This window comes from Crotalus tigris, unplaced genomic scaffold (genome assembly GCF_016545835.1).
Source record: "Crotalus tigris isolate CLP2741 ecotype Arizona unplaced genomic scaffold, ASM1654583v1 scf7180000017549.6302385, whole genome shotgun sequence".
Classification (NCBI taxonomy): domain Eukaryota; kingdom Metazoa; phylum Chordata; class Lepidosauria; order Squamata; family Viperidae; genus Crotalus; species Crotalus tigris.
The window spans coordinates 1,786,061-1,809,356 of record NW_024096467.1 but is presented as its reverse complement, the minus strand read 5'-3'; the positions used below and the strand labels follow the sequence as shown (position 1 = coordinate 1,809,356).

General features: G+C 35.5%; 1 protein-coding gene across 1 annotated transcript in view; it reads right to left on the bottom strand.

The window, feature by feature from the left end:
* Window positions 1-23,296, bottom strand: part of CHSY3 (chondroitin sulfate synthase 3) — a 59,546-nt gene that overhangs the window by 31,265 nt on the left and 4,985 nt on the right. The window contains exon 2 of the mRNA XM_039337403.1: window positions 22,850-23,133. Within this exon, the coding sequence (XP_039193337.1) occupies window positions 22,850-23,133 (284 nt within the window). The remainder of the gene's footprint in view (window positions 1-22,849; window positions 23,134-23,296) is intronic.

The following is a 23,296-nucleotide window of genomic DNA, read 5'->3' as shown; positions in this document are numbered from 1 at the left end:
ATATTCATGCAACCAGTAAATATTAGTCTTTAAACATACTAATTAATGAAAGATGAATATTTCATTTTATATGCCAAGGACACTTTTTGAGTTGCTAACTGAATCAAAAACTCCTGCTTTAAAATATTTGTAATCAAAATAATCAAATATAAGGTACATTAATTAAACATGCATGAGATTAGGAACATTCCCTGCAACAACTGAAGCGAGTTACGGTACTATTTTGCAAAAGTGGAATATATTAGTTATATCTAAATCTTGGAAAAAATAAATTATTTTGCAGGTAATAAAGATTTTTTTAATAAAGTTAGGAAAAGTGTTTTATGTAAAGGGTACATAAGCACCTATAAAAACCAATATTACATAGTACAAAATACTATGTAAACTATTTGAATTGGACAATCGATTTGCATAAAGAAGGCAGTGATTAACTTAACAACTGATACAAAAAAGGTCGTAAAGTCAGGCACAGTCACATGGTGACCCCTTAATGATTGGTATGACTTACTGACAGTAACTCTGGGCTCAATTACAGTTGTAAGTCAAGGATATCTGCATTACATTTAAACCTGTGGCTTCTATCTAATCATCTTCTCCACCTCCATTCCAAAACCCATAAGTAAACTATACTGTAATGTATAAAGCTCCATAAAGTTTATTTCCAGGCACATATGTGATCTATAGTACATCAATACACACCTGACATAAAGCATGAAGTTATGGCATATAAGATTTAAGAATGGCAGCAGTATCTAAGTCACTTTGAGATTATATGTATTTATTCCATTTCCCAAAAAGGAAAAATACAGAATGACATAAAGTCTTTGTTAAATTACATTTTAAATATTTTCTTAGTTGTTTAACAGTCTCAGGAACTCAAAATGTTTTAAAAGCCTTTATTTTTTAAGAGTTTCAATACATTTTGCATGATAACATTATTTCTGAATTGTTTATGTTTACAGAAAGGAATGAATATTAATAATTGGATATTAAAATAACATCATATAGGAATAAGGAATAAGACATTCTCTAAGTATACAAAAATTGTTTAGCCAAAGAAAAAACTAAATCTAGCTTAGAGTATGCATTCTTACTGGAATTAATTATATTTAATTCTGATTCCACACAGCTGAGCTAAGTATATATGTCTTCTTAACCAACTGAGACCTATCATAGTAAGGATTATTTAGAAGAAAGCATGAACTGTTAGCTTTAAAACTTGAGAAAAGAGAGGTTCAGATGTAAAAAGTAACAGTGGCATAAATCAAATTAAGTCAAATCAACCAAGGTTTTGAAAGCTATGTTCCATGGAACCCTAGGGGTCCATGAGACTTTGATAAAACTACATGAAAAACAAAGGGCAAGTAATAAATATTCATTCGAATACGTAGACAAAGGGGTGTCCATGGTAGACAAAGCAATGCTTGTTCTTCTATTTAAAAAATGCTACAGTTCCAATATTGTAAATCAGAGGGTCTAGGGATTTTTTTTTAATTAACAAGTTTCATGGCATAAAAAGGTTTGAAAATTCCTAGTATGAATTTTGTCTTCCATTTATTGTGCAAATTGCACAATATCAGCAGACGTGAAACAGATTCAACTTCTAAATTCAATTCAGTACTGTAAACATAATGAACATAAAGCACTGTAAACATAATGAAAACAAGTCAGATTATTTGAAAAAGCAAAATGGGAACATTATTAAGTTGTAGGTAGAGATATAAGTGGCAAAGTAGGTCTTCCTATAGCTGTAACCACTACTTGGCAAATGACAACTATTCATTTTGAACATTCTCCTTACAAGTCTTACACTTTCATATTTTAATCTCTAATATTTGTGTAATATAGTAAATCTATAATGTTAGAAAAGCATCCAGTGGGTCATTGTATTAATGTTCCATAGTAAAACCATAGTCTTGGAGAAGTAGACAATACTGGCAACTTGAAAAACTGCCAGAGCACTAAAAAAAAAAAAAAAAAAAAAATTCTAGCATTCAATAAGCTCTGAAGAGTAGATAAACTTTACCGCCATAACCACATGATCAAAGTTCAGCTGCTTTGTAGCCTGCCTGCAGTCTGAGCTTCAACTCGTCCTGTCTGTTTATTTCCTCCCCATTTCTGACCTCTTGAACACCCTGCATTCCTCCACCCCAACGCTCTATTTTATTTATTTATTTATGAGACTTATATACCGCTTTAAGTGCAAGCACTCTCTAAGCGGTGTACACCAGTAAGCAATGTATGTATATATTTACATTGCCCCCAACAATCTGGGTCCTCAGTTTACCTATCTCGGAAGGATGGAAGGCTGAGTCAACCTTGAGCCGGTGAGATTTGAACCGCTGACCTGTTGAACACAGTCAGCTAAAGTGGCCTGCAGTACTGCACTCTAACTGCTGCGCCACCTCTCTCCACCATCCTGCACTCTGCCATCCTGTCACCCTGCCAGCCTTGCTCTCCCAGCTGAACTTCACCATCTTCTTCCACTGCTGACAAGGTGCATTTGACTTGACCCTTTGAAGTCCTTCCAATATCTCAGGAAGGTTCCCAGCAGCTACCTTGTAAAGGGCTAGCCTGGTGTGTGTGTGTGTGTATGTGTGTGTGTGTGTGCGTGCACGCACGCAAACACACATGTGCTTTGTCGTCATCAGGAAAAAGACAGTGAACTTCAATTGAGGTAGTGGGTGTGGAAGAGGCTTGTATGCCTCTCTCCCCCATCAGTAGCCACTCCCAGTTTGGCTGCACTTGTGCTGGACTATGTCAGCCACTAACCCATCCACCAGCCTGTTTGTGTGCTACTTGGGACTTGCAACTTCCTGCCAGCTTCCCAACTGATTTTGCTTGTTGGAAGCCAGCAGGAAGTCAGGAGGAGGCCTCTGCTTAATGAAGCGCAATCCTCACTTAACAATAGCAACAGGGACTGCCAGAATCACTGGAACACTTTACAAGTTCATCACTGAGCAATGGAGATTCCAGTTCCAATTACTATTATTAACTATTTGGTAATCCCTTTTAAAGCATGAATAGTCTGCTATGTATATTGGGGTTACAGTTCCTATAATTCTTTACTAACTAGAATGAATGGAGGTCCAACAAAAATGATTGGTTTTGGTCTGCTAATCAATTTTTTTTATTCAAAATGAAATGTTCCTTAACAATTAGACAAAAAGGCTACTTCTCTACCAGGCCAAAACTTGCTTTCTGAATAGACTCTAAATTGTAGCAGATCAAAGTTTCAGATTTGTTACCAGCAAAATGTAATAATAACAATAATAATAATAAAGTTGGAAGGGATCTTGGAGGTTATCTAGTCCAACCCCCTGCTCAGGCAGGAAACCCTATACTATTTCGGACAAATGGCTATCCAGTCTCTTCTTAAAAACTTCCAGTGTTGGAGCATTCACCACTTCTGGAGGCAGGTTGTTCCACTGGTTAATTGTTCTAACTGTCAGGAAGTTCCTCCTTAGTTCTAGGTTGCTTCTCTCCTTGATTGCTTCTCTCCTTGTTTTACAACCTCATCACAACACTTTTTCCCACTTTTTCATGCTCCCCCATGCATGAATTCAAAACAACTCTAGTGGTCCACACAGTGGTGGCAAAGGTGAGATTACAGTATTTCCAACACAATGAGGTTTTTGTTTCTTTTCAGTCATATTTGTTTCAAATATTCCTCTACTAAAATTCAAACCAAAGTACATCTTTGATGTATAATATAATATAATATAATATAATATAATATAATATAATATAATATAATATAATATAGTAATATAATATTAATATAATATAATATAATATAATATATAGCAGGGGTCGCCAACTCCCGGTCCGTGGACCCGTATAGTGCCCCGGCATGCCAGCAACTACTCCATACAAACAAGCAAAGTCCTATCCATGGGATGCAGGCAGCATGCAAAACCAAGCACTCTCCGGTCTGTGGAAAAACTTTCCTTAACGGAACTAATCCCTGGTGCCCAAAAGGTTGGGGACCTCTGATATATAGAACTAAATATAATACAATTCTTATACAGGTGTTCTTATGATTGGTAAATTCCCCACCCCATATTCTAGAATTGTGGCTCTTCTATCTTCTAAGGTAGGATATTACCTAAAGAAAATTAAAATAATCAAGTTCATAATTAAAAGTGAGCAATCCTAAATTAACAGTTTATATAGTACACCATTCTGTGCTGACAGTGTTCAGTCATAGCTTTATAGGAAATCTGCAAACTATACCTGAATATGGGTTATATTCTCCTACTCAAGTGTGCCCTGTGTTTTTTTTAAGAAATAGTCTGTCTCTGGTATTAGAGTTACTATTTAGCTATCATGACTAGTTACTACTGACAGCCTTATCATGGGAGTTATTCATAATCAACATATTTTTGTCTTGAACTGCAGTTACGTATATCACAGTGGAATATATCTGACAAGAAAACAAATTAGAAAATCTCATCCATGGCACTTAATAGCTGATCAGCAATAGATTTGGCACTCCATTCTCCCACCTCCTCTTTCTTGTCTCTACCCAACCCCCCCATCACCAAAACCATGATAGCTAGTCTGGTACCAAGCAAATAACCAGGCTAAGAGAGCATCAAGGACTCCACACCTACAGTTTAACATTTTTAGAGAACCATCTCTGACTTTTCCTCAGAAGCCTGTATCTATACTAAATTCATTCTGTAGTAATCGCTGGTTTTGTTTGAGAAACTTCTAATCTTTGAAAATGATTTTAGGCAAGTCTAAAGGCTGATATGATTGCAGAATTTTAAAGCATTTTTGTTTAAACATATCCACATAGAAAGACACACAGAGTGAATTACATCAGTTCAAAAATCTTCTCTATTTCAAAAGTGGTTTGCAATATAAGAAACTGCTCTTCCAGGAATTATTAATCTAAAATACAGAACCAACTGCGCTGTTATTTAAATCAGAAAAGCTCAACTGAAGGCCCAGAATTGTGCTCTGTTTCTCAAAACCTTTGGGGAGATTCTAGGAATGACCTTCAGAAATTGTTACAAAATTGTAATTTAAATGAGAGAAGGATGATAAAGTTAAATATATGATTGTAGTTGAGATAAAATGGAATTTAGGGTTGTTTTTTTTGTTTTACCCCATCCCAAAATTTTCTGTAATGTGACTATTCAAAAAAGACAAATATAGTTCTCAAAGCCATAAAGACTGACCAATCAATTTTGGCCTCAATGATACTTAAGGACGCTTTCAAGAGTTAGTTAAGCCAGCATACTCACCATAAAATTGCTCCAATTAAGCCCTGAGTGTCACTCAAGTGATGTTTCCTGAAGCATATGTGCATGAATGGCTGCGGGAGAAAAGATTTAACTCATATGTAGTTTTTCTCCTACAGGCATTTGTTTTTATTATATGTATGTCTGTAGGAAAGCTGATGTCATCAGAATGCCTGGATAAATTTAAGATATGCAGAAATTGCTTTTTAAATGAATGTATTGATTCCAAAGAGGTCCTTGGTATTTCCATTTTAATCAGTTCAATCCAGGTAAAATTATTCAAGCTTTCAATTGTTTAAATAAAAAGGAGTCAAATTAGTTTTGATTAAAGCTGAATGAAACTATAAACCAAGGAGATTTTCCTGGCATTTAAGTATCACTGTGGATTGATCGATTGATAGTTTGATTGATTGGTTGATTGATTGATGGCTATCCCAATCTGTATGGCTCTCAGAGGCTTAGATGGTTCATGGTAAAAAAAGCAATCAAACATGGAATACATAATCCAAAAAGAGGTCTGGAAAAAAATAACAATTAAACAACCAAAATATTCCATTCATTGTAGCCCATAGTTTTTTCACAGAATCTTACAAATGCTGAAATGGCTCCAATATACAAATGTCAACAGCTTTGTTGCACACTTTAGAATTCTTTACACCAAAGGAAAATTCCCCAAACTGAAAATTATAAAACAAAATGGCAGATAAATTATGTGTGCAGGCAGAAAATAAATAAATAGTGATTTGACGGTATAACAAGTTGAGTTTTATACTGGCCATTTTTTCATTAAGGTATGAATTAATAGAATATGCTGGTAGTTATGGGAGCACAATACTCAGAGGTTAAAGATGCTGAGCTTGTAAGCTAGACAACCTGGGTTTGAGACCTGAGCATCATACAACGGGATGAGCTCTCGTTACTTGCCCCAGTGCCTGCCAACCTAGCAGTTCAAAAGCATGCAAATGCAAATAGATAAACAGGTACCACTTCAGTGGGAAGGTAACAGCATTCTATACACCTCGACGTGTAGTCATGCTGCCCTCATGACCAAGGAAGTGTAACTTTGTGAGTAACTTTGCAACCAATCCTTGCATTTATAACCTTTGCAGGTCCGTAAAGCAAAGAAAAGCTGAAGTAATCAGAGTTGAGGTGACTAAGTTAATGACTTAATGACTAAGTTCCAATTGTGCTTGCTTAAAGGAGATCTATACCATGCAAATTACTGCTTTAAATTATTTTTTTCTTCTGAATCTCTGGTCTTCTAATTTTCTAAAATGATTTTAATTTAGTCTGTAAAAAAACAGTTTGAAATATGCAAAACTCTGGGTGGTTTTTAGTTTTAGTTTTTTACCTTACTGAGATTGCATAAGGCTAGGGTAGTTGCTAAAAAAATAGTCCTGAACACCGACTTTCTAAAAGTTAGAAATATAGCTGCTGTTCACTTTAGGACAGGCCAATGTGGACAAAGCAGATTTATTAATAGTCAGCTTTGTACTAAATCGTATACATATAAATCAAAGAACTTTAGTGTGGAAGGGAAATTGGTTAATATCTCACTGATCCATGTGCTTACCTGAAACTGCAAAAAATAAAATCAATGGATCATGTACTATTTGAAGTCCACTGTACAGATAATACAGAACAATTTAAATAGCTCTTTTTATAAAGGAAAGAAGGGGGCACAAATTAATGCACGTGAACTAAACCTGGCAATATTTTTAATTCTGTTTGCTGGATGTGGCATAGGGATCTGTAAACCATCTCATCCAAAATGTCTTTGAATTTCAGCTTAACACAAATTAGTTTAGATCTCCTATTGATTTCCCCCCAAAAGTTTTCATTGTAACTTTGTGGAAACAAAGGGGAGATCTATCCATTGCATAATTCTTATTCTTGGAATCCACTCCCTTTTTTAAAACACCCCAAAATGTGATATTATGATGAATTCATCATTACTGGAACACAGCTCGACACCTAGGTTTATATAGCAATGATGCAAAGATATACAAACTTGTGCCTGCTTCTTCAACTTCTATAGCTAAAACTTTCAAATGTTTTGAAATGCTTTTTTAAGAATAAACGTTATACATCAGCCACTCCCAGGGTTTAAATCTTCCTAGCTATCTCAGTCAGCATTCAAGATGGAAAACAATTCTCTAAAATTAAAGACTAGACATCTCCTTTCTTCCACACTTCTGCCCAGCAATTTAAGAAAAGGCAGAAAAGATGCTTCTTTTATTTATTTATTTATTTATTTATTTATTTATTTATTTATGAGACTTATATACCGCTTTAAGTGCAAGCACTCTCTAAGCGGTGTACACCAGTAAGCAATGTATATATATATATTTACATTGCCCCCAACAATCTGGGTCCTCATTTTACCTACCCCAGAAGGATGGAAGGCTGAGTCAACCTTGAGCCGGTGAGATTTGAACCGCTGACCTGCTGAACACAGTCAGCTAAAGTGGCCTGCAATATATTTATATTTTATTTAGCTTTCCCAGTTGGCAACATAAATTAAGATAAACCATAGCTTTTTCCAGAAATTCTGTACATATCATCCAGGTTTAATTAAAGAGTAATGAAAACTGTACCAAAAAATGCATCAAAGCCTATATAGATAAGCCAAGATGCAAATGTTTGCTCAGAGTCAGGCAATATTAAAAATTGTTTTCAGTCTCTTTCATAATCTCATATGTATTGTGCTATGCCAAAGCCCACTTCTTACTGAAGGTAAATCTCTTTCTAGACCAGTGGTTCTCAACCTTTCTAATGCCGTGACCCCATAATACATTTCCCCATGTTGTGGTGACCCCCAAGTGGGTGTGGCCACCAATAAGAGGGAGTAGGACAGCTAGGGAAAAGGGAAAAAAATGGTGGACAGCGTGGTTTGGCGACCCCCGTGAAATGGTCATTCGACCCCAAATGGGGTCCCAACCCACAGGTTGAGAACCACTGTTCTAGACCAAGTGGGCAATTCAAACTCTAAATTGAATGCAGTCTGCAAGTATTTTTCTTTCACTTTTTCCCCTTTTCCTTTCTGTAGTACCTACAGGCCCTACCACCCAATTTCCTCCAATAACTGCTAAAAATTACAAAAACAGTTGGGTTTTTAGGCAGGAATATTTGTTCATTTACATGCATAGGTAGATGTTTAACTTCCTAGGACTCAAGGCAGTTTACAGTAACATTAAGCAAAACCATACCAGTATCCCCTCGACATTGCAAATACCCTCTGCTCTGTATTAACCCCATAATTACCAGAAAAATTCTACATATTGTCAAAAGCAAGAATATATAATATTTGCAGCGTTGACATCATTATTTTAAAAAACGATTTGCAATATTGATCAACTTTATCCTTCACTGTGCTTAAAAGTTTTCTGTAGACATTATAAAATATTTGATGGTATTGAGCTTTGGTGTTCCAACAAACATTCACACTTATCTTTAATTGTTCATTGATATTATCCTGCTTCTAACATTGACTCTTATCATATGATCACATATATCTCCAAAAGGCATAGCTGTATGAGAATATCCATTTATTCTGATTGATATTATACTCCTAATGCAATTTATATACTTTATTAAAATCTGGAATGCATATTACTGCGAGGTTTATCTTCAGTTAATTAATGATAATAACTCTATTATCACTTATATGCTATAAAAACTTTGTAAGTTTGATGGCATTAGCCTATATTACTTTATCTACTAGCTTTATAAAACTGGATATTTGATCAGGCAAATATTGTTTGCCTACCTGTGATGTGAATTTATATAAGCTGTGAAATAATTTAATTTAAATATTAATAAATATTTTAGTATTGAACTCCTGAACATAGCCAGTAATAATATAATAACCATTACAGAACAATCATGTAGCAAAGGTTTCATATTGTGGTAAAAGTTATAAAGATGGGAGAGGAAGTGGGTTAAACTGTTAGCAGAAGGTTTTATTGTACTATATCACTATAAAGGTTCAGCCTGACCTATTTATTTTAATCTTTGAGTTCCTGGGTAACCAATTGTGTTCTTTTTTATAGACTCATATCTCCTTGCTATACTGTACTAGATAAATGTGTACTTCTTTTGTTTGGAGAATATGGAACATTATTGAACATGCCCATGTGTGTTTGATCTGACTTTGCAAACCCATGATAAACTTTGGAGACTGAATTACTCTATGTTGTCCAGATTGAGTAGAGAAACCAAGCTTCATCTTATCCTTGAGGATAAGGGCAAAGGGAGAAGAATGTGGAAGTCTAAAAAGAGATAAAGATAAATTCCTAAGTTCCCTCTCATAGATTTTTGTCCAACAAAGTCAAATTCCCTTCTTTCACTAACAAAGGCCAAAACTGTTGCTTTCTAAAATAGCTTAGAAAACTTCATCCCTGTATTTGAGTTGTATAATTTATGAGCAAACTCCTGAGACTGATTAAATTGTTTTCTCCTTGTGAAATGTCGCACATCTGAGACGAAAAGACAAAAACTGGCACTAACAAGCATTCTAAAGATGGAATGGCTTCTGTAGTGTTTAATCATACAATAACCAATTAATGAGTTATAAAATTACCAACTACTCACTCTTACTTCCAAGTGAAAAATCATGTGATACATACAGCACTCTATTCATTATCCTAAACCCTTTTTCTCTCCTTTTGTATAAATATGTAATAGAATGAATCCTTACTTTTCCTTCAAAGACATATCTTAAATTTCTGTAATGGTGATATAACAATATAAACTTGCTATTTGCAAATATGTTCTCGATTTTACATGTTTATAATTATACAAATTTAACATGAAATGCTAATTATGTGACACTATGGTAACAAAGCATAATCCAATATGGAAAATTAATACATTTTCTCTTATCTTCCAGTTCTTATAATATTTATATTAGCTCTTTGTTTCAACATAACAGCAGATACAGTATAAAGTAAAAAATAGAACTCTGTGCGTAAGAAAAATAAAGCAAATGTACTTGCTACTTTATATTCTACTCAGGAGTTAATTTATCAGAAGCCTAGATGCAAGAAACAAATAACAGCAAATTAATTTAAAAAGTTGAAATTTGGTTGGATGTATTTAAAGAAATTCTGAATGAAAGTATTATAGTAAAGAATACAAATGTTCAAAAGTCTGTCTATAATTTTTATTGCATGATTTACAGAAGTCCTTCTACAGTTGTTATGGACTCCTTGAAAAAGACTTAAAATGCAATTGTCTGGATTTATATATTATTTGAATCTACACTGTGTCGTGTTTATTGTTGCAAAAGTATATAGATATGAGAAACTGCCACAAGATATTTATTCCCCCAATTCCTTTATTGTATAATTGCAAGTTTCCTGTTTCAGCCCAAAACTTTTCTTTATAGTTGCCTGAGATGGGGCGTTGTCTTACCTGAACGCCTTTTCTCAGCACGGAGATGGAGAATCCACCAATGGATTAACTCTGCCTTCCTGCCCATTCAGACCAAGACGGCTAAACTTGCCACGCCTGTCCTGAGCTAGGACACACACAGTCTTGACTTGGTCTCAGCCCACACAGACGTATTAAGTTGGCTCCCAAAGAATAAACAGAGCAGAATCCACCAACAAATTAATTCTACTACCTGCATATAATTTGGGAGCCAACTTGATACGTCTGTGTGGGCTGAGACCAAGTCAAGACTGGGTGTGTCCTAGCCCAGGACAGGCGTGGCAAGTTTGGCCAACTTGGTCTGAATGGGCAGGAAGGCAGAGTTAACCCATTGGTGGATTCTCCATCTCCTGTGCTGGAGAACAGTGATGGATAACATAACTGACCTTCCAAATTTCATGTTTTATTTATTTATAAGGACTTATTTTGATTTAAAAATTCAAATACTGCAAGAGTTTCCCACCTTTTGTTGATTCATGAGAAAACATGAGATAGACCCTGAAGTTCTTTTATTATTTGAGTAAGAATAATCTCAGCTCTTAATCTGTTATTCACTTTTTTCTATTAGGTTTCTTAACTTGTTTTTATTCCTTGTTAACAGCTCAGCCTTGTATATTATTCTGGTCTTCTCAGGAAGGTGGTAGAGTATAAATAAAGTAAGTAAAGTAAATAAATCATGATTTCTCTAAATATAAGAACATTTGCCTCATCTGATTGCTACTGAGGTAGTTTGTTTCCCTCCAATTATTTGAAGAGATGCAGCAAGTTAAACCAAGACTTATTGTGCTTTCTAAACTTTCTTCAAAAATTCACTTTAAAAGGATATAAACTATTTTCCATCATCTTGACCAGACATTAATAAGTTTCCTAATACTCTACATATAACTACTACTATATATGTTAATTGTTTCAATTCTAATTTGATGTAGTCATCACACCATAAGAACAGAATGCAAAGAGCATATGACTGCTGTTTAATTGCTAGACTGCACTGCCAGAAACAAAGAAACAGACCCATGAAATCAGTGGGAATTAATTTAGTCAAGACTAACTTAATTTTCATTAATTTGTATTGGTCTGTTGTAGACATGATTAACCCAGGATCCAGCCCACAGTAATTATACCCTGAATAGCAGGTTTCTGTTTTGTAGGAATCCAAAATATAAATATCTATATGCACAAACACTTCTTCCTCCAGACATCACACAAACAATGTTAGGTATTGTGGAGCTTCCATCTCATGCCAATGATTTAGTTTCAAAATACCTGAACAAGATTATTAACGAAATGATACAGTACAAGCTAGACAGAAACTTTGGGAATGCATTGTTATCATTTTATTTATGGAGTAAAATCAATAGAAAATATATTCTGCTTCTCCTTTTATCTTTAGTTCCCAGTATCAATTGATACTTAATCAATATAATTTAATTTAGGATAATATAATTTATCATACCAATAACTATATTCCTATAATCTTATATAAATGCTGACATCTCACAGTGCTAATACACAAGCCATTAATAACTTAGGATACTCTTAACCAATACTGGCTTTATATTAATATTCTTATATCTCCAGCTAATATTGGTCAGGCTCATATCATGTTATTTCCACGTAAAGGAAATGCATTTTTAGTATCACAGGATTTCTGGTTACCAGAGCAGAAAGCTAGCATTTCATGTCACTATTTATTACAAAGTGCTTTCTGGAACAACAATGCTAAATGAATTAAAAAGAGGACTTAGAAGTAAAATCACTGCCCTCCTGTGGAGAACACAAATGTGAACAGATTTCAGGAATCACAACTGGAACTCCCGTTGAGATAGGCTGTCTGATGAACTCCCAATCTTCCAATAAAAAAATGGAGTAATGTCTGAATTATCCCAAAAGGGCTAAAATCTTAAAATATATGTAGGGGGGGGGGTAAAACTAATGTCTGTGTGCTCAATTCCAATCCATATTATACTATAAAAGAAAATAAGCACTAATGCGTGATGTGAATCAAGTCCTGTATGTGGGAGTAATCATTAGCCATGACTGTGATTTTAACACAGCCTAGTTTGTAGAACACACTGAATCACAAATTTATCTAATGTGTTGGGCAAATTCACAGTAATCATGTGTGAAGTAAACACCCCCATTACAGCTGCATCTGTACAATGCAATAAAAGCAGAATCAGTTGCTTCCCATCTCCTCCTTGCAAGCAAAAATAGTACAGATTTTCTTCCATTTCTAACAGTTTGTGTCACCTGAAATGAACACATTTGTTCATTTTAAATATAACTTATTTGAAACAAATCCATTTCTTGCCCATATGACCCAGAAACTGATTGTGCATATTAAAAAGATTTAAAATTATTAGCTTCATTTTAATATTCAAAGGTAGCATAATAGAAAACTAAGAAGAAACTTCCAGATTCTCGCAACTACACTAGAAGAGATCACATGAGCAGAAGTAAGATTGGAATTAGTCCTATTAAATAAACAATTTAATTCAATAGTCCAAGATATCCACTCTGTTCATTCCCCAGAACAGAATACTACCAAATTCTGTTAATTTAAGACACTATGAATAAAGACACTATTACTATGCATAAGAGATAAGCACAGGCAACATTCAGCTCTCTATTTGTTAGTTTATTGCTGTTTAAGTGGTTAATATGCATAAAAATGGGTTCTTCTTCATTAGCAATTACACTAGCTCATTGATTGAACAGATTCACCAAATGAATGTTGTTTGCTTATTAATGTATATTAAGCTATTACATTCGGTAACAAATTTATCACAGAAAGCTTTATCAGAACAATAATTATGTACATTTTCTTTTTCTTTTTTTTTTTTTGCATTTTCCCAGTATTACTGCAGTAGGATATACAGTAATATCAAAATCGTGTTTTTTGTTATGTGTTCCTTTGTGGTTTGTCAAATAGGAGCTGATTCCTAGTGATTCTATGGAAAAGGGCACTCCAAGCTGCATCTCTCACCATATAATATAATTCTTCCTTATGTCCTGTAGTTTCTGTCTTAGCTATATTAACCATTTAAATAAATAAAAAATTGCTATCTTAGAGAGCAGAAGTGATAAAAGAGCAAAGGGAAAACATGATTTACTCTTGTAATACTCTGTTAGTTTTGCATTATAACCAGACAAGCTGTCAATTTTATTATAATAATGAAAATTTCAGTAACCAATTAGAACTAGTACCGAGTAGAAAATTTATGATTATATTGTATTTCTGGGAAAGAATCTAAAAAATGAGGACATATAGAAAAATAAGTTTTATCTAGAAAAATACTCTGAGTACCTCACAAATGCTTCCCCCAAAAAAGTTATTTTAATATAGCATATAATAAACAAACAAAACAGAAAGGGAATTATCAGCAAATACTTAGCCAGAAATGAAGCATAAAAAGGCATTCCAGTATCTAGCATTTACTGATTTTAGAAAGATAATGCTTTCTAAAATCAGTAAATGCTAGATACTGGAATGTCTTTTTATGCTTCATTTCTGGCTAAGTATTTGCTGATAATTCCCTTTCTGTTTTGTTGATTTAAAACAGATAATTTGCTGATAATTCCCTTTCTGTTTTGTTGATTTAAAACAGATCTTTTGTCTCATTTCCATAGATGATGACCATGAAATCATACATCCCTTTCTCTGCAAATAACAAGAGTCAATCAGAAGGACTGCCTACATGAAAATAACCAAATATCCTAAGGTCATAAGGTATGTACAAATATTTCAGATCCAGGATGCACATCACAATTAGTCAATATTTGTTTTTATTAGTGGTCCAATTCAAGTCAGTGATTCTAATACAGATTACTGTCACTGCTACCCACCCCTACTGCAGGTATTGTCTCTCAAACCTTAAATTTCTGCTATTTGGGTGAGATGTACAGTTGATGATAATCAGCACAGGAACTTTTTTAAAAAGTGTCAAAGCAACGAAGACTGAAAAATAAAAAAATAGATGAAGTTAGAAAAGAATCTTCCAATCTTCACAGCAATTATGGACTTCATTCATTCATTCATTCATTCATTCATTCGATTTGTTTGCTGCCCATCCCAACTAGAGATTTGTTACTAGAATCCTGACAGCCACTAAATGTGCCTCACTAATCCAAATTCACTCAGGATCCCCAGCTCCCCATCCCACACAGTCACTCTGTTTGCAGATTCTCCTACAGCAGTGGTTCCCAACCTTTTCTATACTCCGCACCCGTAGAACGCTTCTGATATATTCTCGCACCCCTTACAAATCTTCAAAATAACGGCAACAAATTATGCATATACACTATAATTTTGAAAACCCAAGTTTTCGCACCCCCTGGAATATCATTTCACACGCAGGGGGTGCGAGCACCCCTGGTTGGGAACCCCTGTCCTACAGCAAGCCTTTATGAGCATCAGAAACTCCAAATCAGGAAAAAACATGTAGCAGAAGCCTCCCATAAGCTTTGAAAATATTCATATATTCTTCCAACAGAATTCCAAACAAAACCCAGTTGGGAAAACTGCTTTTATGCTTAATATATGATGTATGATGGACAGGGGTGGTGTAGCCCGTCTTGTTTTCAGCAATTCTGCCTAAATATCCCCCTTGCCAAAGATGTGTCCAAAATTATTTGTGTCTTTTTTCCCTTCCATCCCCTCCCACCAATTCCTTCAGGGACTGTTGAGATTCAAGGAAGCTTCCTTTTTTGCTGTTGTTTTTCTCCCTCATGGAGAGAATTGTTTTTCTTGCAAGGTTGTGAACATGCTTGAAAGTGTGAAAACATCTTATTCTCATGACCCTTTTGCAGGACAGGGCTACCTTAGGTTGATGTGGTGAGAAAGGTGAAGGTTTGTACAGAGTCCCCTCTGGCAGTTTATCTTCTACCTTCTGTTAACTATGCTGAGGAAAGCACTAGAAGGGAGATATTAAAAGAAATCAGTGGGGCAGATACCATGCAGAGAGAAGCAGGGAAAGGGTTACTAGAAGAGAGGACAACAACAGAAACCAGAGTCGCAGTGAATGAAAGCTGTGGGTTACTCCAGAACTATTCTTGTGCAAACACAAATGTGAAAAATAAAAGCATGAAAATTATATAGATGAATATAAATTCACATATTCTATGGGACATTCTTCCACAAGAATACAAACAAGTGGTTGTTAGATGAGAAGGAGGATGCTTTGGTCATCCAATGCTTCCAAGCCACCCTATCTTCCCACACCATCCTGCTACTCTGGATCCAAACAAATTGCTCTATCTTCGTTACCATCCTAGAAAAAACTAATCAGGTACTTGTATGGATAACCACAAGGAAATTCCAGAGTTCTAGAAGTTTCCAAGGCTCTGGAACTTTTCCCATCATTCCAGAAAAAGTTGATGGCAAACCACTTTCACATTTAACCAATTTCATATTTTTGCCAAGCAAATTATAGGAGTGTTTCCCTGATGGGTCAATGAGAAAGTAGAGATGGAAAGTTTCCTTTCCAGAAAATTTCCAAGTTACTCTCTTCCCTTCCCCCTGCCATTAGAATTGAAAAATACACAACCAAAGAACCAGAAGCTTTTTCCCCAGATTGGTGGGAATTATCTGCTTCTGATTTCTTTCTGCAATCTGTGTTTTGCTCCCTAAACCTAACCCACAGGGTTCAATTGATTCATCTTTACAGTTCATCTGATCCATCCTTATAGTAAAAGCCTCCTCAAGTAGAAATAAAAGTGTTGATTTAAGTAAAAAAAAAAAAGTGTATCAGTTAGGAAGTTTCCCTTATCTTATAAAGCTTACAGTTAAGACACCTTCTCCAAACGAATGAACCCAGAATTTACAGAAACAAAATTCATTTGCAGAAAATGGGGAGGGGGGGTGCAGGCAGGGAGTGTATTCCCACTCTACTCTGCTCTTGGTCAGACCTCACTTGAAATATTGCATTCAGTTCTGCAGTTTGAAAAAGATATTGGTTAAACTGGAGCAGGTCCAGAGAAGGGATCGAAAAAAGGTGAAAGAACTGGAAACCAAGTCCTACAAGGGATAATTACAAAGAAACATGAACATGGGAAAGCTCAGCGCAGGAAAATATGAAATACATCAACTATAGGTATCCTTCACATAGATTGACAATGGACATCAGAATTTCTGTTGCTAAGTGGTTGTTAAATGAGTTGCACCCAATTTTATGACCTTTTCTGTCTCAGTTGTTAAGCAAATCATTACACTTGTTAAGTTAATTACAAGGTCATTAGGCAAATCTGGCTTCTCCCATTGATTTTGCTTCTCAGAAGCCCGCTGAGAAGGTTGCAAAGGGTGATCCCATGATCTTGAGATGTTGCAGCCTTCATAAATATATACTGGTTGCCAAGTGCTGGAATTTTGATCACATGACCATGGAGATACTGCAACAGTCCTAAGGGCAAGGACAAATTGTAAGTCGCTTTTTCCAGTGCTGTTGTAACTTTGAACTGTCAGTTGCTCAACGAATGTTTGTAAGTAAAGGACTACATGTACACTTAATGTCAATGAATTGAAATGAAGTATACTGAAGTTCCATACAGTATAATAATAATAATAATCTCTGGTACTACAGGATGGAATTATGTCAGAACTAAAGTCATTACCAAATTGGAAGGCTGTAAGAACTGATGAAATATCTGCAGAAATATGACGTGCATTCTAATCAAACTCTACCAAATATGGAAAACAATACAATTCCAATTTAAAAGAGGTCGGTCTACATGCCAGCAGCAAAGAGGAGAGACTTAACATGAGGATATTGTGCTATTTATCACATAATATCCTAATTTCACATGCTGACAAAATAATCCTTACAATCATCCAAAGCAGATTAGAGTCGTACATGGAAATCTCAAGCTGGTTTTAGAAAAGCTAAAACAGAAAGAAGGGAGATTATTGCAGATGCACCATAGATAATCAAGAAAGCCACAGAGATCAGTGTGTGCTTCACTGACTATAGAAAGACCTTTGTTATGTTAACCACATTAAGCACGGAATTGTCCATGGGAAAGGGGGAATTTGAAACATCTCTCTGTTGTAATGTGAAACCTATATCCAGAAAGCAACAGTCTGAAAAAAAAAAATCGGTCAAACAGACTGGCTCCAAATCACAAAGGAGTGAGACAAGACTGTATACTGTCTCCTTATTTACTGAATTGATATGGTGATTATATATTGAGACTGAACTGTATGAAGATGAGTATAGTTTTAAAACTGGAAAAAAGAAACATCAATAACCTGCATTCCCCTGTTGACATTATTTTCATAATTTAATGGAAATTTACTGAAGATTCTAATAATAAAAATGAAGGAACATGATGAAAAATGAGATTATAATTATATATAAAGAAGAGCAAACTAATTCCAACAGACACAACAGCAATCTTTAGCAAATAGAGAATAATGAAATGGCAGAAAACTTGTGTCTTTTATAATAAATTATCAACAGTAAAGAAACCAATAGTCAATAAATATGACTATCATTTGAACATGTAGCAATGAAGGCCAAGGGAAAGATATTCAAATGTTTCATGTCTCTATATCTATGAAAAAAATCAGAATTGTACAGAATTGTTTTCTCTGGGACATTCTATGGAAACAAAAATTGAACTCTGAAGAAGCAGGATAGAAAGAATATTGATACTTCAGAAATTTGGTGCTGGAGAAGACTCTTGAGGATATAATGAAAAGCAAGAAAACAAATGGACCATTAAACTAACCAACCCACAATTGTTAAGACACTCAAATTATCTTGAATACAACGTGTCAAGACATACCTCCCCTGAAAAGTCCATCCTCTGAAAAGGTGGGAGGAAAGAGAAGGTGGCAACCAGCAGTAAGGTGGATATAGAGGAAAACCTCTGAAAGCTGACCACCCAAGGGACTGCACGAAAGTGGCCAACAGATGGAGGTGGTCAATGTACGGAACAACTGTACTGATACCGTGTTTCCCCAAAATTAAGACCGGTCTTATATTTTTTTGCCTCCAAAGAGGCACTAGGTCTTAATTTTGGAGAATGTTTTACCTTAGGACCACCACCACTACCAGGCCTTCCACACCCTGACACCAGCTTGACTTCTTCTGCGGCTGCTTGCTACCACTTGCCGCCAGACACCATGTGGTACTTTGTGCTGTTTCTGCTCCTTCCGGCAGGATGCCAATTGGTTCTTTGTGCTTTTTCCGCTCCTCCCGGCAGGACGCTGCATGGCTCTTCAGGCTGTTTCCGCAGCAGAAACAGCCTGAAGCGCCATGTGGTGTCCTGCCATGAACAACAGAAACAGCCCAAAGCATTTTGAGCAACAGAAGCAGTCCGAAGTGTGCAAGCAGAAGCAGCCTGAAGTGCCATGCGGCGTCCTACTATGGCATCCAGCCACAAGTGGCGGCAAGTGGCCACAGAAGTAGCAGCATGACAGGTGTCGGGGTGTGGGAGGCCTGGTTATGGTGGTCCTATACGTAAGGTAAGTGAGTGCAGGATGCGTGGGGCAGCTTCACCCCCCCTACCCCACCCTAGCTTGATTTTAGGGGTGTGCCTTGCCCCAAAACTAGGACTTAGTTTTGGAATAGGTCTTATATTAGGCCCATCCCCAAAATTTAAGCTAGGGCTTACTATCGGGCTGGGTCTAACTTTCAGGGAAACACGGTATGAACATGGGCTCATTTTATTGTACAGCTTTTGACAGAGAATGTTATACAGAAACACATATGGTAAAAACACAGGAAATCATGCATAAAATACTGTATCATACAAAATCAATATATTTACGTCTGTAATGATCATGGTTTGATCATTCTTTATGAAAACAAGAGTCAATTTTAGTCTGTTTCTTATTCTTTTTATGAAGGTAAGTGGAGATAGCAGTCTCAATGCTGTCTATACCACTCAGCATACCTGTGTATTTTTCCATGGCAAATGACTTCAAATGACTGACATCCTCTTCTTTCAGAATATCTGCAATTTCTGTGGATGGAATGGACCCTTTCTTCTTCTTCATTTTTCGATCAATACCTCTTATCCATTCCTCAGAGAGAACACCAATCATCCATGCAGATCTGTTAGATTTCCAAGTGACGGGGAGGTTTTTGGGCTGCAGGTTCTTGAATGAGTGTGGCTTTGCTGATTTACCAATCACCAAGGGTTTTAGCTTCTCTCCGGTTAAGCTAGCACACAGAAGAACTGTGAAACATTGTTTAGAAAGTTTTCCACTCTTACATTTGTCACCCTTTCAAGACATTGAAAAAGAGTCCACACTCATCAGCGTTAAAGATGTTGTCATCTTTACTGTCGAAACAAAGTAAAAAATATTGTATTCTTTGATATTCTTCTTGAAAAAAAATTCATTGCTACCAATTTTGCATTTCACTTTTCTTGCCCTTGGTGCAAACTGGACTCAACTGGTTAAATTATAGAGAGCAAATTAATACTGTGTGTCAGGGCCCAGGTGGTCAAGAAATAATTTACAGAGGTGGTCAGTACAGAAAGGTTGGCTTTTTTTGTGTACATATAGTTCACGTCCAGTCTACGAAAATTAGGTCAACTTAAAAGAGGTGGTCAACTATGGAGATTTTACTATACTTAATTATTGTGACAATGAGGGCAATATGTGAGACCTGAAGGACAAAGTTGGTTATAGATTATCCTGGAGAAGATCTATCAAGGGTATCTAAGGGTTGACACTGACCAGATGGCACTTAATTAATCAACAGATATATGGCAAAAATGAATGAAACTACTTTTCCTCTGAATCAGATGACAGATAATGTTGCACAGACTTTTGCCTAGGCCACTGAATTTTTGCTCCTCTCCACCCAATTCACTCATGTTCATCTTTAAATAAGCTGTTGAGACAGGAAGGGGAAATTTGTTCCAACTTTCCATAATTTTAAGGGTTTAACAGGATTACAGAGGTCATATATTTGTTCCTCATTATATTTTAATATTCTGTGGTTTAACAACATGAATGGAATTTAGATGATTATAGCAGATTTTTTATGTTGCACACTTTATTATTAAAATGTTTTTCAAAAGAAAATGGAAGCATGCTATGTTATCACCAAATCCAATTACTGTTCTCTGTCTTGTCTTTCATAGCCTCATTCATTGGCCTATTTAAATTGATTTTGCTCCCGTTTAATGAGTTAATGACACAAGGGCAAGGACATTTTAATGCTAAATTAGTAGCACAATAATTTAGAACATAAGTATAATAATAATTATACATCTTTATGTCTTCAATTTACAGAGTAAATCTAGGCAAATCACGTAGTCTCAATGCTATCTGATCAACATGGTGATCTCAAATATATTTCAATTAAATGTTGAGGTTTGGAAAAAGAGTTTTAATTTTGTGGTTCCAGGCATGAAGCAACATGACTGTAAACTAAAAACTCTGACTACGTTTGATCTGTGTCATCACAAAAAATGGCCACATTGTGAGAAATCAAAAGATGAGTTTGGAATGATGCATCAAAATTGTTGTTCACCATACATAATGGAAGAGTGGAAGATAACTTCAAATGGCATTCCCTAAAATCATAAGTCTATTAGGACTGCAATAGGTTTTGCAGGAAATAAACCACTGTATCCGATTAATGCATTTATGTTTCAATAGTAAAGAAATAAATTATTTCTGCCAACTAATTTAATTCCATAATATATAATATGTAACATTGTTTACCTACTCTGCATTTATAATCTACTTTTAATAGCCTATTAATGTCATAGTTAAGAATTGCTTTAAGCACATCCAATAAAATTTCATTTTTGCATGAGGAATACCATACCATACCTATCCCATATACTCCTTGACACTCTTTCCATTTCAAAAATGTTTTTCCAAATTTAATTAACCAAAATTAAAATCAATAGATGGGGAAGGGGAATATGTCCCTCTGCAGAGTAGAAGAATGAGAAGGTTCACATATGGTAATACTCAGTAGTGAATGAAATAGAATGCTATAACTTCCAGGAATCCATGACTATTTGGTTGAAAACACGTATGCATGTCTTCACTGGAAATGCAAGGTAAGATCTATTTTGATGTGTGTATTAGATAGAAAAGAACCTATTGTGGTTTATGCTATAAGTCAATGTCAACATTAAGCCAAAAATACATTAGATTAATGTTATATATAAGTAGATATGATTTTGCCCTGTCTTTCTACTCATAAGAAATTCAAGATGAGTAATAATATAAAGAACTAAAAGCCACTAGAATCATACCATCACAAAATCTAGCAGGAGAGGACCTTTCTTAAAAGCAGTAAGGTTAGAGTTAACTCACACAGCAGATGTATGTCCACACATATGTAAAACCTTCATAAGTTTGAAATACACTTTGACCATACAAAAGTCTTCTAAGTTCATACATCCCTGAAAGTGTTACCTTAGTTTTAAAACTACATTTTGAGATCAAAGTTGCTGTTTCAAAGTCAAAATATTTAGCCTGGGAGAGATTGAGAAATCATTCAGAACCAAATTCAGCTCAAACACAACTGGCAACTTCGTGCCAAACTGGATTGCAAGAATACCACTTTTCATAGGACAGAAAGGCCCAAATTTTGCTCTTTTCTGTTCCAACAGCACACTGCATTCTGAGAAGTGATGCCAAAACTTCTTCCATTAAGTCAAGCAGCTCTATACTTAACCAGAAATAAATCTGACGGGTATTGCTACAATCTGAATAAATATATGAATCAATACATTATTTATATATGCACTTTCAAGTTAGTACCAAAACCATGAAATAACAAAACAATATACTCCAAGAATGCATCCTGTCATGGTGGTGTTTAGAATTATGATGAATAAGCACTAAAGTTCATTCATACAACCCATTCCTCCAATTAACTGATTTCTAGCCCAATAGTACATACAGTAACTGAGGATGGTATGATACTTTGGCATACATTGAACTCAGTGTAAGTTGATTTGTGGTGTATCATTAAAAAAAACCAAAATACATTTGGTTGCTGTCAGGCATGAATGCAAATAGCACTTAGCCCATGAGTAAATCATATAACATCTTATAATATGTTGATTACATCCGCCATACCACACCTGCTGTGTATTTTTGTGGACAAGACACATGGGGTCAGAGTGTGCAGCCAAAACGTTTAGCCATCTAATGTACAAATGCCATCATCATCATTCCTTACCTCATATGACCAGACACACTGAGTACCACCAAATCGCCGAACACATCTGCCCACTTCCACATCCTCATGAGTCGTGTACATCTCTTGAAGACATTCACCTATATGGGGTACCATCCTTCTGAGAACCTCACGACTGAAGATCATCCCAGGCCCTCCCATGCAGAAGTTCTCTCCTGGTTCAAGACCCAATTTTCCGAGTTCCTCTGTATTTCCTAGTCCTGTCTGTCCCAAATAAAGAGGTTTGCTGCTATTCAGTGACCGAAGGAACTCTTCCAATTTTTCACCTAAAAGAAAAAAAAAATAAAAATATATTATTTACAGCACAAATCTATCTTTACATAGAAAATAATATATTTGCCTTTTAAAGTGCTCTCTGTATAATGGGCTTTACTCCCAGGTCTTACTCCCAGGAATTAAATTACATCTTATTGTATAATGAAAATTGAT